The sequence below is a fragment of the Aethalodelphis obliquidens genome, unplaced genomic scaffold (genome assembly GCF_003676395.1).
Source record: "Aethalodelphis obliquidens isolate GAN/ISIS:26980383/991018 unplaced genomic scaffold, ASM367639v1 scaffold49, whole genome shotgun sequence".
Classification (NCBI taxonomy): Eukaryota; Metazoa; Chordata; class Mammalia; order Artiodactyla; family Delphinidae; genus Aethalodelphis; species Aethalodelphis obliquidens.
In genome coordinates this window covers 12,673,282-12,689,671 of record NW_020837993.1, presented here as the reverse complement: position 1 = coordinate 12,689,671, position 16,390 = coordinate 12,673,282, and the positions used below count along the sequence as shown (strand labels likewise).

The 16,390-nt window shown below is 49.5% G+C and overlaps 1 protein-coding gene across 5 annotated transcripts in view; it reads right to left on the bottom strand.

The window, feature by feature from the left end:
• LRRK1 (leucine rich repeat kinase 1) overlaps positions 1 to 16,390 on the bottom strand; it is a 123,085-nt gene that overhangs the window by 14,496 nt on the left and 92,199 nt on the right. For 4 of the 5 annotated variants that reach the window (XR_003428021.1, XM_027083237.1, XM_027083236.1 and 1 more), the window contains exons 21-28: positions 14,248 to 14,419; positions 11,733 to 11,917; positions 10,572 to 10,711; positions 8,609 to 8,858; positions 5,998 to 6,164; positions 3,117 to 3,314; positions 1,865 to 2,142; positions 63 to 257 (exon numbers count right to left, since the gene is read on the bottom strand). Coding sequence is in view for 4 of the 5 variants with exons in the window: in XM_027083237.1 (XP_026939038.1) it covers positions 63 to 257; positions 1,865 to 2,142; positions 3,117 to 3,314; positions 5,998 to 6,164; positions 8,609 to 8,858; positions 10,572 to 10,711; positions 11,733 to 11,917; positions 14,248 to 14,419 (1,585 nt within the window). In the remaining variant the exon portion in view is untranslated. The remainder of the gene's footprint in view (positions 1 to 62; positions 258 to 1,864; positions 2,143 to 3,116; positions 3,315 to 5,997; positions 6,165 to 8,608; positions 8,859 to 10,571; positions 10,712 to 11,732; positions 11,918 to 14,247; positions 14,420 to 16,390) is intronic. The other variant, XM_027083238.1, reaches the window with a different exon arrangement.

Sequence of the window (16,390 nt, the reverse complement as noted above, 5' to 3'; positions counted from 1 at the left end):
ACCCATAGCCTCCACCAGCTGGCAGGAGCTGCCAGGCCCCCAGGCTCTGTGCCCCCAGGTACCTTCTCAGGCTTTGTGTCCCAGCACTCCATCATAAGCGCCTGGAGTCGATGGAACTGCACTTCTTCCAGCTGCCCCAGAACCGGGCGGATGCCCTTGGACAGCTTCTTGGCAATCTGAAGCTGGTGCTGGCCCAGCGCAGGCCGCTGTCCTGACAGCAACTCGTAGAGCACCATCCCATAGGAAAACATGTCTACCTAGGCAGAGAGGCAAGCCAAGTCAGACCCCCTTCCTGGGCCCAGCAGATCTTGCAAGCTGGCCCTGAGAGAGAGAGGGAGTGGGGAGACACGTTAGATAAGGAAAACGTGGGCCCTGTCCAAAGGAAGACAATCATCAATTTCACCAATCCATCCACCTCTCTCTACCTGTCCAAGCATCCCACCAACCATCTGACCAACCATCATTCTGTCCCTTTATCCATCTATCTTCCAGTTCTTCCTTTTTTTCCTTCCTCCCTCCCTCCCTTCTTTCTATCCATCCATCTATCCAGCCAGCCACCCACCTGATCACCTGTCCTTCTGGACATTTATCTATGCATCTTCCTTTGTACCCATATATGCATCCATCTGACTGTCCTTCTGTCCATTTACCCATCCATCCCCCCATACTTCCTTCCTTCCATCCACTCATCCATCCATCCATCCATCCATCCATCCATCCATCCATCCACTAAACACATAATGAGAACTTGCTGTCAGGCACTGGATAAGGGCTCGAAGGATGCCATGGTCCTTTCCCTTAAGTATAAAAACAAGGCAGGAAAATGCAAACTCTTGGTTTAACATGCTTGGTAGTAGGAGTACATGCAAATCATAAAGAGGGGAAAGTCTCCCAGATCACAACATCTTGATTCCTCTAAATGTCATGAAAATGTGCCTAAAGGAGAGAGTTACACAGGTCTCCATGAGGGTCAAGAAATAACCTTTTAGCAGGAGAATGGCTAAGGTAGACCTGAGAGTTTTCAATGTGAAGGTTCTGTTATAAATTTAGTTACGAGGTGCCTTGTCACCTGTTACTAAGAAGCTTATTTTTGTCACTCTGGTTTGTCTTTTCTATCTTGGTTAATAGCTACAGATGCCAATTTAACCCACATATGCTTGGGTCATTCTTGAAGCAATTAGTCAATGACCCATCTGCAAATCACCAAATAATGAGAAATTACAGACCAGGGGAGTTTCACTGCTGGCTGATTAATTAACCAGGGCTGGCACGAGATGCAAGGCGAGCACTATAAGATGCTTTTAAGTTGTCTGTGTGCCTGCATCTACCAAACAGCCCTCAGGGAAGAAGGCAAGCATTTAGCCTTTGTCTCAGCCAAGGTTGGCCATGCGGCCACCTGGGAGGCCATGCTTAACCTGCCAGAATTCACTCTCTTCTCTTGGCTTTGGTGATGCTGCCTTTTGATTTGACCAGGAGCCTCCTTATCTGTCTGTTCCTCACAAGCCACTGTGAGGCTGGTCCTCTGTCTCCATTTTGCACATTTAAATGGCAGAGTTGGGACACAAATCCGGACCCATCTCTGTCTTGGACTTTTTGTCCACTGTGCACAGCCTTCACTATGTTCCTGAACTGAGGTTTGAGTATTCTGAGGCTAGGTCACTGCTCTGAAGCTAAGGAGAAGTCACCCGTGACATTACTAGGTAGATACAGGCCTCTGTGCCCTTGTGGTTCAAGTCAGTGCCTGTGGTTGAGCACGGGAGAGGGAGAAATGTGTGCTTGGGGGCATGTGGAGCCCAGAAGCTGCAGGTGCCTCCAGGACTATGCAGTCCTGGGCCAGGGGACAGCAGTGGGCTAGGGTCTGTACCTTCTCATCGTACACGATGCGAGGCCTGATCTCTGGGGCCTGGTAGCCAGGAGTGCCCTCCACGCCAAGGGCGCCCTCATGAAATGACTGCCGGGATATGCCGTAGTCTGACAGCTTGATGTTGATGTGCTCCTTGACGTCCAGAGACCAGACCAGGATGTTGTCTGATTTCAGGTCACAGAAGATGATGTTTTTCTTGTGCAGGTAGGCCAGGCCGGAGGCTATCTGGTAGGCTATTTTTTGGGTGAGCATGTGTCCCAGGGGCATAAAGGAAGAATCTTTGCAAAGAAAAAATTATCAAACTATCATCATAACAACTCTTTTCTTACCTCTGTCTCCCCAAATACTTTATATTCTACTGACACGTTCTCATTGTTCTCCAGGCTGGATGCCAGAAGAGACAGGGAACAACCTTCTAAAGATTATTTAGGTTAGAAATGCTTGTTGTTACCGCTTCATGGCATCTCATGAATTGCATCTCTGCAATTGTTGGTGTTTTTACTAAAAAGAGCAAGGATTCAAAATTCCTAGAGTTCATCTCAGGCCAAGATTGCTATAATGTCAAGGGGTGAGTTGCAGGTATAAGAACTCCATTAAAAAAAATCTCTTCCACTGGGGGAGGAATAATTGATTTTAACTGCATTTCCTCTTGCTGAGTTAAAAGACATCTACCTCTTTCCCTCTGTCAGCTGTTTGGAATTTAGTTACCCATTTCTCAGGGCAAATATTTAAAACTTCTGTTAAAAAATAATATAGGATAAAACTGACCCCAGGGTCTCAGATTTTTAACAATCGTGGACAGATGTGGTGAGCTATGGGCAAAGGAGAGATTTATGTGGCTACTGGGCTCACCAGGCTGCTGCTGATCGGGCCTCCCTGGGCTGCCTCTTTTGATGCTCTCACTGCCCTCCAAGTGGGGCTATTATCATCTCATCCTCCTTTTATGGATGAGTAAATTAAGCAACTTCCTGGATTATGGCAGACAGCCTGGACTTGGAACATGGCTCTGTCTGACTCCTAACTGTGAGCTCCTGCAGCCTCGCCAACACCACTGCCCAGCACTTAGGCCTGGAGAAGCCCTTTTATCACCCACTGGGAGTGGCACATGAGTCACAGGTGGGTGTGCCCGGCCACAGATGGCTCCCCAGGACCTGAGCTGCCCACCATGGGCTCTCTGGCCTCCCACAGGCTGGACTGGGCCGGGGCGGGCCCCAGGCAGCACTCTGTGGAAGATTCTGGGCATGGTGGGTACCTTTGGCATTCTCGGACAGCACGGTGTTGAGGCTGCCAAGCGGGGCGAGCTCCAGGGCGAAGCAGAGTGGGTGGACACTGATACCGATGAGGGACACGATGCAGGGGTGCTGCAGGGCGTGCAGCATGCTGGCCTCCTGCCGGAACTCCGAGAAGTTCCTCATGGCGTCTGTGGACCGGAGGTGCCTCAGCATGGTGTCTGCAGGGAGAGAACAGCTGTCACCACTGCCTGGGGAGCCTGTGTAGGGCGACTCTGCGTGGGGGCCCTGTCACACTCAGAGCTGCCTCACAGGGACTCGAGGGGCTGGGCAGGGCCAGGATTTACATTTTAAGTCACTCAACATAACTGGGGTTGCAATATCGTCACCCAATTTTGGCACCAAATGTAGGCATTCCTGAGGCATCCGGGCTGGTATCAAGCCCCCTCCCCAGGTCTACACTTGTCCTGTCTCACTCGGCATTCCTATCCCCTTGGTGCAAACGCTCCCACCCTTGTCACCCACTCTCTTAGCCCTCACCCCACCCCGCTGCTGGCTGCCTGAGGGTCTCAACTGGATCTTATTCCAATCCTGCATACCCGAGTGTAACCCAGAGTTCAGGCAACATGTCTGGCATGTAACCAAGTTCCGCTGCTCATCTGCAGGGATGCTGGGGGCTTGGTCGCTGCTGCTCACCTTACTCCCTGCCAGGAGCCAGGACAATGAAGGGCAGAAAGAACTACTGCCCTCTTGTCAGCCAGAGAGAAAACCATGGGGCAGCCATGAGCCTGTGACACGTCATCTCAGCCCAGAGGAGAAAGGTCTATGGGCAGTGGTGGGCTGTGCTGGGACCTTCTCCCAATGTCCTTGAAATGCATCCCACATGTAAGGCATTTGCCTGAGTCCCCCTGAGGGGCCTTTCCCACCAACTGGTCACCCACCAGGCTGTTGCCAGCCCTGAGGTCACTGAGCAGTGTCCACCAGGTCCTGCTTGTCTTCTTGTGTCCTGATCTGTCCCTCCCTTATGTTCAGATTTTAAAATCAGGGATCATTGGACATGGAAGTTTAAACAGCCTGAAGAAAATCTTGGCAGTTAAAATGTATCAACTGTGCCAGATCTATGTGTGTGCCAGACAAACTTGTTTTTTAAGTGTAGAAGTCTTAGTTTTCACATTGGGTCTTTAGACCATTAAGAATGTTTCTGACTATGGTCGAAGGCTGACCCAAGTCTGCCCCAGTTTAGCGAATAGTCAGCCTTTCCCACTGACTCCTGATGTTACCTCTGCCATGTGCCAGCCTCGCCTCCCACACACATGCAGGCTCTCTCCGTTCCCTTGACAGGCCCAGCCGTGCCCCAGGAAAACACTGCCTTAATGCCTGGAGACTTATAAGTCAGTCGTTTGCTGGGCAAGCCTCTCTCCTTTGTCTTCTGTTGTGGGATTTTCTTGGCTGTTCTTGGGTTTTTGTCACTTCATATGCATTTTATTTTCATTATTTTAAACATTTTTATGTACTTATTTGGCTACACTGCGCGGCATGAGGGATCTTAGTTTCCCAAACAGGGATCGAACCCGTGCACCCTGCAGTGGAAGCATGGAGTCTTAACCACTGGACCACCAGGGAAGTCCCCACATGCATTTTAGAATCAGTCAGATTTAACACACACACACACCCTGCTGGAATTTAGATGAGAACTAAATTGAATGATAAATATTAATTATTCCTCAGTATTTTATGGTTTAATTGCTGCCATGGAAGGCATTTTCTAATGGGTCATTGTTGCCAAATTTGATGCTGAGCTCACGTCTAACAATTTTATCAAACTCTTATTGGCTATGGTGTTTATCAATAAAGTCTCTTAGATTTACATTCTCTGCATGTAACTATGGTTTTGTTTCTTCCTTTCTTTTTTTAAAAAATTTATTTTATTAATTTTATTTTTGGCTGCATTGGGTCTTCGTTGCTAGGTGCGGGCTTTCTCTAGTTGTGGCGAGCGGGGGCTACTCTTTGGTGTGGTGTGCGGGCTTCTCATTGTGGTGGCTTCTCTTGTTGCAGAGCATGGGCTCTAGGCGAGTGGGCTCAGTAGTTGTGGCTTAGTTGCTCTGCACCTTGTGGGATCTTCCTGGACCAGGGTTCGAACCCATGTCCCCTGAATTGGCAGGGGGATTCACAACCACTGCGCCACCAGGGAAGCCCCATGTCTCTTTCTTTCTGATCTGTTTCTTTATATTGCTCTATGATTCTAATTTTTCTACCAAGAGTGTAAATTCCTCTTGTGATCATGAAGATAACCATGCTAAGCCAGGGACAGTGAGAAATGTGCTATCCAGCCAGCTGGAAGGGAGGAGCCTCCTAGCACTTGCCCTAGCTGGGCATTAAGTGGTGACGTGTTGCTCTAGAACATCTCTGAGCTGCACATGATGTGTGGACCTGAGCATGCCAAGGCAAGACGGTGTGCCCTCCTTCAGGTGGAGGGGGTAAGGGAGAAGCCACCCATGCTGGCTTTCCAATTCATCCATCTGGAGTGCCCACCGTCCTCCCTTTAGTGGCTGGGTGGGGTGGCCCAGGGTGAGAGGTCCACCTGAGGTCTGACTGTGTGCCCACCACGTGTCAGGCCTGTGCTGGACACGGAGCGGATGGAAATTGTAAGGATGGCCCGTGCTCTTGGGGGCTCAGGTCCAGACAAGAAAGTAATCTCCAAAAGCAATTTCTAGGCCTTGCTCAGCCTGATTCTCAGCCCTGGCCCACCTCTTGCCAGGCATAAAGCGGGGCTACCCCTGGGGCCCACATCGGCTTTTCTCACCCTCCTCCCCTGCCTGTGTGGCCTCAGGGGTCTCTAAGGTGGTGCAAGTTTGGACCAAGGGAAAACACATATGAAAAGAAACGATACAGGGCCCTATTTACCTTCAGGGGCATTAGCAAAGTTCTTGAATTTTTTGATCTGGAATCGCTTCACAGCCACGGGCTGGCCTTGGTACCGGGCCCGGTAAACGATGGTGCCACTCCCACCTTGGCCCAGGACAGTGCTCTCATCCTCGCTGTGCTCCAGCTTGCTGTTCTCCAGGAAGAGCCTGCCGGAAACACAGTATGTGGGGGGTTTAGAACAGACCTCCTTACCCGCCCCCTATAACCTGGAGAGGCCTGCTGAGGTGGGAGGCGGGTCCTGGGCTGGGCGGGTACAAGAATGTGCTTGGCCATTAGTTCCCACTGAGGAGAGTCAGGGTTCAAAGCCACCGGGAGGTCACACAGATCTGGGATAAACCCCAGCCCTGGGCAGGTCACTCAGCCCTGACAAGCCTTGGTATCCTCTATAAAATGGGCTCATAACAGGAATGGCCTCAGAGGTGTGGATGGTGAGTGAAGCCTCTGAAGGTGGCAGACACAGAAAAAGAATTCCTTTGGACATTTTCCTTCAAAAGGTTCTATGCTTTGAGAGCTAGTATCCATCAGACAAACTGCATTTATTTACTGCTAGGTTAGTTGTTTCCTCATTTCTTTTTATTAAGCCAATAATTATATAAATGGCCATGCAGAGCTTCTGATCGGCATGGCCAGTGTCCCCACAATTGATGGCTAGGATTTTACCCAAAGGCAGGGAGTTTAGATCTTCTCACCTGTCTGTGTGTTCTAATCCTAGGTAAAAGGGGGACTTCTGTTGGGCTTTTGGAAATATTGCAAGTCACTCCTGGAAGGAAGGGAAAGAGGGAGAGATGCAGGAAGGGAGAGAAAGAGGGAGGGAGGGTGGGCAAGGCAGCCGCATGCCCTCCCATTTCCGGGCTTCCCCCTGCTTTGCTGAGGTCCCCCAGTGTTCCTCTTCAGCTACCTCTGCCGGGTGCCTCCCCTGGAGCTCTCCTGGCCCAACAGACCAATGCCCCTCTCCCACCCCGCAACCATGCAGTTGTTGCCCATGTCTTCCAGGAACAGATTTTGCAGCTGCTCAGACTCTGCACAGCTCAACCACATCACACTCCTGGCAGATGCAACTGTACCCATTGTAGACCTTGGTGATGTAGTTGAAGATGAACTGGGCTGTTCTCCAAGTGCCCACCCCAAAACCACCGCTCGGGAAGTGTGGGCACTTGGAAGCCTCATGAGACAGGGAACAGTGGCTATGCTGAAGATCCCTTGGGGCTTTCTGTTAGGACTCCTGTAATTTGGGGACACAGGACAAGGCTCCGTGGATGCCAGATTGCCCCTGCCCCCACCTGCCTGAACTCCCAGTCAGGGAGTGTGATGCTTTGGGGCATGGTTGGGCCATAGCTAAAGTTTCCAGAGAGTCTCTGCTGGATTGTGAATTCTGTTCAGATTCTTGGGCATTTCAACTCCCAGCCGAGTACCTTGGTTTAAGAACCATGCTATAGCCTGCAATTAGATCCAAACCAACAGGGACAACCAATCTGGCTTTGCTTTCCAGATTCCATACAGTAGACTCAATAGCCCAGATTCAGTGGGGGCATAAAACATAACAAGGTTCAGCAAATAAATGAAAATTCTAAAAGTTGGAGCTGCCTAATTGGGCACCCCACCATGAAATCTGATTCGCACATATATAAATCTCTGCATATGGTCTCCAAGAGGTGACAACCCTCATGTTAAAGATCTTGAGATAAAGGTAAGTCACTTTTCAGAAGAGTGGTATTTAATTGTCATTTCTACCAATGAGGTAATGGGAATATTAAAAAGATCTATGGGGGAAATTTTTCCAATGTAGGAAGTGATTTCTTAATTTAATAGACCCATCCAGAAGCATGTTTTGGAACCACAGTCCTGCAATATCTCAGAGTACTCCATATCCATTTTCTTGGGGTGGGGGAGCAATTTGGAAAAATGACAACACACATATTTTCGCCGCCCCCAAGGGTTTCTTTAAAGAAACCAAATAGCAATCCTTTGAATAAGAAAACAACAGGATTTCACAACTCCAAAAACACTGCTAACCACCAATGTCAAATTATCTCCAGGGAGACCAAATCATGGCTTCTGGTTTCCATGACTACAGAAGATTCCATCTTTTACCAAGCACTTGGATTCTGTGACTGTTTCCTATAGGGTGGGACCACAAAACGTTTTCTCTTTTCTCCAGCATTCTCTCCCCAGTTATTATCTTAGATTAATATAGGTAGACTCATCTCCAGGAACAGATTTAGGGGATCTAAATGCTCAGCTGCAGGGTAGCAGTGAGGAGTCAGCATTTGCCAAGAAAGGAAAATGAGGCGGTACATCTGGGAGTGCCCCCTTTTTGGACACCAATGGATATTTGTCTTCTATTCCTTGATCCAGCAGCAAAGTAGGAATCAGAGACGAGGGCCAGCTCAGTGGAAAAGAGCACCAGCTAATGTGAGGGAGAAATGGTGTGGGGTCCCAGGATGACTTCAACTTCTAAGTGCTCTGCCTATTGGCTGGGCCTGTGTGGCTTCAAAAAGAAAGCTGACAGCCTGTTTCCCTTCAGGCAGCCTAGGCCGGGAACCTAAAAGTCACCTGGGGTTGGGTCCTGTGCATCGGCGCTGTGGCATACCTGGCCGGGAAGTCGGTCATGAACAGCTCAGGGACCAGCTCCTGAAGAGGCACGGGGAGGTCGGGGTGTCTGGGGCAGGAGATGAAGTCCTGCTCGATGGCTGTCAACACGCAGTCTTCCATGTCAAAGTACTGCACATCCTCCAATCTCTCACTTGGGTCGGCGTGCTGAGCCCAGGAGGTCTCGCACACTGGGCAGGGCACATACTGCTCCATCAGTGGGGTCCCATCACTTTCCGTGGCCGTCAGGGCTAAATGGGGACACAGCAGGAGTCAGCTTACAAAAAGGCGGCTGCAGGCGGGTCCCTGAACAGCATCTGTACCCCCAGGCTGGGTGAGCCTTTCACAGGAGGGTGTCTGTCTGCCCTGGCCTGGACCCCTGGGAGTGGCTGAAACATGACTGCCGCACTTGGGTTCCTTTTTGGGGAGCACCATCCTCGATCCTAAAAGACACTTGCAGGGAGGAGCCAGGGATGCACTGGACAGTCGCCAGGGCGTCTAGACCCAGGGGTAGCTGACCTAGGAGGTGCTGAGAGTTTGGGGATCCCTCCTGCACAGCTGGGCACTGGAAGGACATTGGAGGCTGTGTGAGCTATGCCACACTCCAATGACCAAACCACAACCAGTAAGGAGCCGTTCTTAAAATTAGAAACATAAGGCTTGCAATTACTATGATCTTTTCTAGAAGAGCAATGCAGGAGGAGAAATGAGTACAAATTATAATAGAAAAAATCTAGTCATTTTACTTGTGTTCCCCTGGGCAGGAGACACAGCTTTTCTGCACACCCCTGAAAGGAGGTACAAAGAAACACCCTCTAAATTGTCCCGTGGAGATGCCAGAAGGGTGAGCTGATGTCCTGCTTTGTGCAGGGTGGACGCGTGGAATTTTCTGGGCACATGTGTGTAACACATCCTGCCAGCTGGCTGGTGGTGCTGTGTCTAGGCAGCCCTGTCTCAGGCCCTCAGCTCAGTCCTTCCTGTCTTATAGGCCCTAGTCAAATCCCCAGCAGCACTAGGCTCCTTTAAGTTTTTTTTCCTTGTATGTCACCTTTCCCATCAACACCCAAAGGACCCCAGACCCGGGTGTCCAGAGTATGATCTGGAGCACGCCCAGCCACTGTTTCTTAAGCATTTCTTTTGATGCTCTCCCAGGATGCAGGGATGGTGTACGGGTGAGAAAGCCAGCTCAGGAGGCCAGAGGACTGGACTAGCAGGCCAGAGGCGGCACTAGGATCCCAAACTCGCTCTCTGCTCTCTTGGTCTCCAGGCTTCCGGAGTTGAGGGCTCACAGGGAAGAGGCTGCCTGGTTTTGACTGGATAGCCTCCTCCCTGCAGGATGCCCCGCAGTGGGTTTGTCTCCACTTCAGTAGCAAAACAAACAGAGGACCTCAAGAGCTTCACTTCAAAAAGTATTTTCTTTGGGTGGACTGTCAATGAAGAAACTGATCAAAGGGGCTGGAAAGGGCTACGTGGGTGGCTGATCACCGCTGGGATTCAGGGGTTTGGGGTAGGCAGGGAAGGAAAATGGGGGCCCTTGGCAGGTGTGGTGCCTTCCCTCCCACCCCTGCATAAGGGATGAATCTCCAGCTGCAGGTTCCCCCCTGGATTTCAGCAGCCCTGTCCTCACCATGTAAACAAAAACACGTGAGGCTCACATCGAGGGTCTTCCTAGACCATGTGCGGTCCCCGGGGCATTCTTCTTCCCCCACGCTGTGGGCAGCCAGAGGCCAAATCCCTCCCAGGACCTGTGGGTCTGGGCCCACTTCTTCCTCATAGCACCTCCACCCATGCCCACAGCTGGACTCCCCCGGGGCTTAAGACTCTGCCAAAGGTCTGTTAGGACCCCTCTGGTCCCCTTGGGCTGAACCACAGTGGGATTTCTGTTCTCCAAATAAGGAGCCCCACCCCGATTTATAAAGAAATATTAACATGAGCCAAGACCTGGTTCAAAAACATTTTCTTACCAGGAAACCACTGATCGATCAAGGAGTTGACATGGTCTGTGATAAAAGCCATTGCCGAGAAGTCCCTTATTTCCGATTGGCAAATGATTTTTATTCCTCCACTTTTTTTCTTTTTCCAGTTCACATCCGAGGATTCCACACTGCAACCCAGAAACAAAAAGGGGTCCATTATTATCGGCTGTGAAGGGCCCTGGTTTAATCTCCTTGCCTTCAGGGTGAGGGTGCAACCCCCAGGGACCACCGCCTCTGCAGGGGCCCAGGCAGGACTGTCAGAGGAGGCTCCTGCGTTTGTGTACTTCCATGCATGGCCCTGCCTTGTCCCCCCGCTGTCCCCAAAATGGTGAAGCGGACACAATGAGGACTGCAGGAAGGGATGCTCAGGCTGGGATCCGACCCTTAGGTGTGACCCTGGGGAAGGTTTTTCCATCTGAACCACAGGCTTCTCATCTGCCAAGTGGCAACTGTGAGCTTTAAGTGGGAACATCTATATGAAAGCACCAGGCACCAAGAGTGGCCCAAAGCAGGCCCTCAAAAAAGTTATTTTCCCCTTTCCCCCCTCCTTCTCACAGAGCTGAAAAAAATATTTTGAAAAATTAATTGTAAGTATGAAATAATCTTGTATGTACTAAACTAAACCTGATTAAAAATCAGTTACTAACTTGTTGAGCTGACTTTATCTCTCTCTCTCAAAAAAAAAAAAAAAAAAAAAGAGAGAGAACAGGAAAAAGGAGCTAAGGTAGGTACTGTGGGGTACAGGCTGGGGAACCAGTGTCATCACCTGGGGCATCATCTTTTAGGACAAGGGGGTTATGCTGGATGGCTGCAAGGCCCCTGTAGGTCCCACCTAAGTGACTAGGGGGTGCTAGATAATCTCACCCCTGAGCTCAGTGGCCACCCACTTCCCTCCAGTGCTGGGCTGTGGTCACCACACCCTCCCTTGCCTTTCCTGTTCTGTAAGGGGAGAGAGGAAGGGGTGAGAAGGTGGGGAAGCTCTGGGACATTTGCTGGGAGTTTCCTACTTCTAGCAAGCTTCCATGATGACCTGCCCTTGGGAACAGAACTCTGGACATCAAGTGGACAGTCTCCCGGCGGAGGCTGCCCTGGGGCCCATTTCTGTAGCACCGTGGTGACCCAGTCAGGTGAGCTCCCAAATGTTCCTACCTGAGGTAGCCCCCATCAAAAGTGACCAGGAGCCCTTCCTGCCAATAGATGGTCTGATTTCTTTTCACTCTGAATGTGCTGCAGCGATTTCTCTGGTTTCCTGTAAAACTGTAAATGGTGACTTTCCTGTGCCTGCTTTTAGTATTCTTCTTGTTTTCAAAAAGCTGAAAGACAGAGAAAAGACCCTACTTAAGTAGACCGGGCTCCTCGCTGGCCCTGGGCAGAGCTGTGAAGAGGCTGTCCTGGCCCCATCGTGATAAGGGACCACCATCCATCTTCCCACCCCCTCCCTCCTGCACCGCTCATCCTGCTGCCAAATGAAATGCTGCATTATCTGAGGGGGTCTCCAGGATACTCTGGGAACACATGTTCCCTAAAAGATTGAAAACAGGATTTTCTTTTTCAAATCTTTTCCCTCCCTGATTTTACAAGCAAAAAGTTACCTTAGAAAATATGGAAAATACAGAAAAATATAAAAGAGAAAATAAAATACCAATTTAATACATAGATCATGAAAATTTTGGTATATTTTATTCCAGGTTTTTTTCCTATCTACCTGTATGTTTATAAAACAGCTGAGGTCATATTTTGTAATTTTTTATTTCTAAATGTCTAATTGTGTATACTTTAAAAAACTTTGCTTTTCCTATGTTGTTAAAAACTCATAAAATTCATTTTTCTAAAGCTCAATATTTTATTAAGTATAGTAATTTGCTGAATCATTCTCTTCTTTGGACTTTTAGGTTGGTTCCAATCTTTTGCTCTTTCAGATAGCCCAGATGAACATGAAAAACCACAGAGCTTTCTCTGATTTCAAATGATTTCTGTAGTTCAGATTTATAGCAGTAGTATTATTGGGTCAAAGGGTTTGAACATTTTCAGGCTCTGGATGCCTAGTGAGGAATCGCTTTCAAGGTGAATAGGCTGTATATTCACTGACCATGGTGTGTGAACTTTCCTGATTCTGGGGCTGGCTGTTAGCTCTCTGCTAATTTGATAGGTGCCAAGTGGTATCTTATCAATGCTTGAATTTGCATGCCTTTGATACTTCTGAGACTGAACTCCTTTTCCTCATCTGAACTTCAACGGGACTTCTTTCCTAATTCTGAGTGAGGGATGCTGCCAGGAAGGGCGCCTGCCTCCACACCCGGCTGGGCCCACACCCCGCCAGCCACGGAGCCCACTTGGAAGCTCAGGCCTCACACGATGCTGGTGCTTGGTGACCTTCCACTTAGAACGTGGCAGGAGGAAGAGTTCAAAGGGAGGGAAGAGTGACCCATGCGCCCACTCTTTCCATCTGTCAGTGCACCCAACTGTGTTGCTAACAAGTCTCCCTCCTGTTAACATGAGCTGTGAGAGAAGATGCCAAAGCATTTTCAGGCTCTACCATTTACTTTTGAACATTTCAGTAAAATGGGAAGATCAAAGAATATCTTTACTTAATACAAGAAGTTTAATTCCATAAGGGCCTTATAAATAGAACATGGCAAAAGCAAACTCATACTGAGTTTAATGTCAATTATTCAACAGTCCTGGCTTATGTCAGGGGTTCTCACACTGTAAAGTAAGTTGCAATTTGCTGGAAGGTTTGTGAAAAACAGAGCCCTGGGCTCCATCCTGGAGTTTCTGATGCAGCAGTTCTGGGGCAGGCCTGAGAATTTGCACTTCTAACAAGTTCCCAGGTGAGGCTGATTCTGCTGGCCCAGGAACCCCACTTTGAGAACCACCACTCTAGCCAACCACTATTTCCATGTTATTGTCTTGCATGAAATGAATGTTGACTGACAGCTGGGACTTCCTTCAACACAACACCAGGTGAACCCACAGAAAAGAACTCCTTGGGTTAGGTCTTCATTGCCCCCAGACCAAGTTAACGTTCTATGCCAGTGGTTCTCAAGCTTGACTGGACAGTGGAGTCACCTGGAGAGCTTTAAAAAATACTGATCCCTGGCTACCACACCCACAGATTCTGACTTAGTGGTCTGTGTCTGTGTCTGGTCTGTGTCTGTTAGAGCTCCCTAGGGGAGTCTAGTCACAGCCTGAATGGTAAAGCCATGATTCTGAGGCCATGGTTCTCGAGGTGTGGTCCCTGACCAGCAGCATCACCTGGGGCAGTGGTTGGATAAGCAGACTCTTGAGTCCCAGTCCATAGCCACGGAGCCAGAACCCAAGTGGGGCCTAACTGTCTGTGTTCTAACAAGCCCTCCAGGGGATGTTGATGTTGGTTAGATTAGAACCCTGATGGGATATTCTGTCCAAGCCAGCTAGGCACTGATTTGGTATTCACAGAATGATTCAAATGGGTCTGTGGCTTAGAGGAGAGAAGGCAGCCATGCTGTACTGGCCTCCGGGCCCTAAGTCAGCAGATTTGCTGCAGGAGAAGGGTCTTCAGCCAGGCTCCTCCAGCAAACGGCATCTCCCTCCCTCCCTTCCTCCCTCCCTCCCTCCCACCAGGGCACAGTTGCAAGTGCCTCGCATGCAAGCAAAAACTGCCCCATGCAGAAAATGCAACTACCTGAAGGTCCATCTCGGCCAAGCTGATCAGCATCCGTGCTATAAACCTTTGCCAGAAGCCAACTGGAACGAAGCTCATCTTAAACACCCTCTGAATGGTGTTGGCTGTGGGATGCCGCATGCCGTGGGTGTCCAGGCCAGGTTTGGATGGAAGAAGATGTGGCAGGAGATAGCTGAAACACACCAAAGGGGGCTGGTGAACCAGGGGCCTGAGCTCTGCTGCAGGGCCCTGACCCCAGCAGATGGGCTGGCCTGGGGCAGGCTCTGCTGAAACAGCTCAGGCTGCTGGGTGCCTTCCTTCCAGGGCCTTGGAATCTTATTTTTAGATAGAGGGGGTAGTTTATATGCTTCGAATAAATGCTCCAAGAGAAAATGAAGATAGGCACAGTGAATCTGTTTATTGACGTTTCTAAGACAGAGACTAGAATACGGCTAAGGGAAGACGTGGAAACATCTGTGGTCATAAACAGACAGAGCAAATAGTAGTTAATTCTCTGTAAACTGGGTTGCGACTGGGGAGTCACTTAAAATTAACTTTGGATGGTGAAGGAAAAACAAATACAGCTGCACAGTTCTAAGGACAATGTAGATATTGGGGTCAGAGAAATGTTTTTGGCCTTAGAAGCTATTTATTGTTCTTGACCAGTTGAAACAACACAGTTGCCTTAAAAGTTCGAATGAGGCTGTTTGTGCAAAAGAGCGATGTTTTATGAGAGCACTCTTACTCATAAAAGCGCTGAATCACAGTGTCAGTGAGCCATTCATGACTGATCATTTGGAAACAGCTGAAACGGGGGAGGTCCCTCTAAGATTTCCCTGACAACCAGCATCTTCTGTGTGCCCTGGAGCTAAGGCGGCCTTGGGCAGAGCCTTGGATGTGCCCTTTTCTTAAAGGTTTGCCTTCAGCTCTCCTAATCCTTTAAAAATACATCAGTTTAGGTCCTATAAAACGTCTTTAGAACTTTCTGAAAGGAAGCGCTGAAAGTATTGTAGAAGGAAAATTCAGTGACAGCCTGGTGGGCAGAGCACCCAGGGATCGATCCTGGCTCTGTCTTCAGCACACAGCTTAAGCTCATTGCGATTCTGCTTCCCTGACATGGGAAGAGAATGGATACTGACCTCAAAGGGTTAGAGAAGGATGGACAGGGGGCAGATGGTGAAGTTTTTGGTCCTTTTCAGCCATTACAGGTCTTGGGTGAAAGGACCTTCTCAATTACCCCAGCTAGAGTGCCTCTCTCCACAGCCAGGTGATGTCCAACAGATGCCCTGATTTAGTCCTTTAAGTTCTGAGAAGTCCTTCTTTATCTCTCTGACCTCCCCAAATAGGCAGTTCTCGTCAGTGCCCAGTGTGATTTATCCTGCTTCTTCTGCCTGCATCATGCTCAGCTTGGATCTCACAGGAGCCCCTACACTGCCTGTGTGCTGCAGCTTCCTGCTTCTTTCTACCTGGCAGGTGTCCCCTGGGCAAGGGGAGGGAGCACGCTCTGCACCCAGGTGCCCCAGTACGCAGCACACAGAGCAGGTGCTCAATATTTTTGAAGGCAGAGGAGACTTAGAAGCCAGCATGGCAAGTGAAGAGATTTAAACTGACTGGCAATGGAAGCCCTGCTCAAGGTGAGCGGAGCCCTGGGAGACCACTGGCACCTCCTTAAAAGTGATCACTGGTAGGGCAAGGCTGTCCCAGGGGAAGAGCCTGGGGAATTAAGAGGTGAGTTCTTCATGTGCCTGTTGAACATTAAGTCTGTGAAGACCTGGGCACTGCGGAGCCGGCTCACAGTATGTCCCTGAGGTTGTCTCAGCAGTCGGGCAGGAGCCTTCCCTGAGTGCTGAGAGCCAGCGAGTCCCCCCTGGAAGGTACACAAACACTCAGAAGTGTAGGGAGGTTCAGAAATACCCTGAAGGTTTTCCCAGGGACTGGAAGCTTTCAGGGCTGCAGTTGAAAACTATGCTCTAAAAGGAGCAGCAAATGCCTTTGTTTTTGTTGATAGTGTCTTCGACCATATAAAACCTTATGGTGCGAGGAGCTGGAACTCCTTGTCCCTGGGGCACAAGGGAACGATTATACCTGTGCTAAGATGGAAAATGCTTGGACACTCCTGACTTTAGATGGAACCAGACACCATTGGCTATGAGCACTTAACACA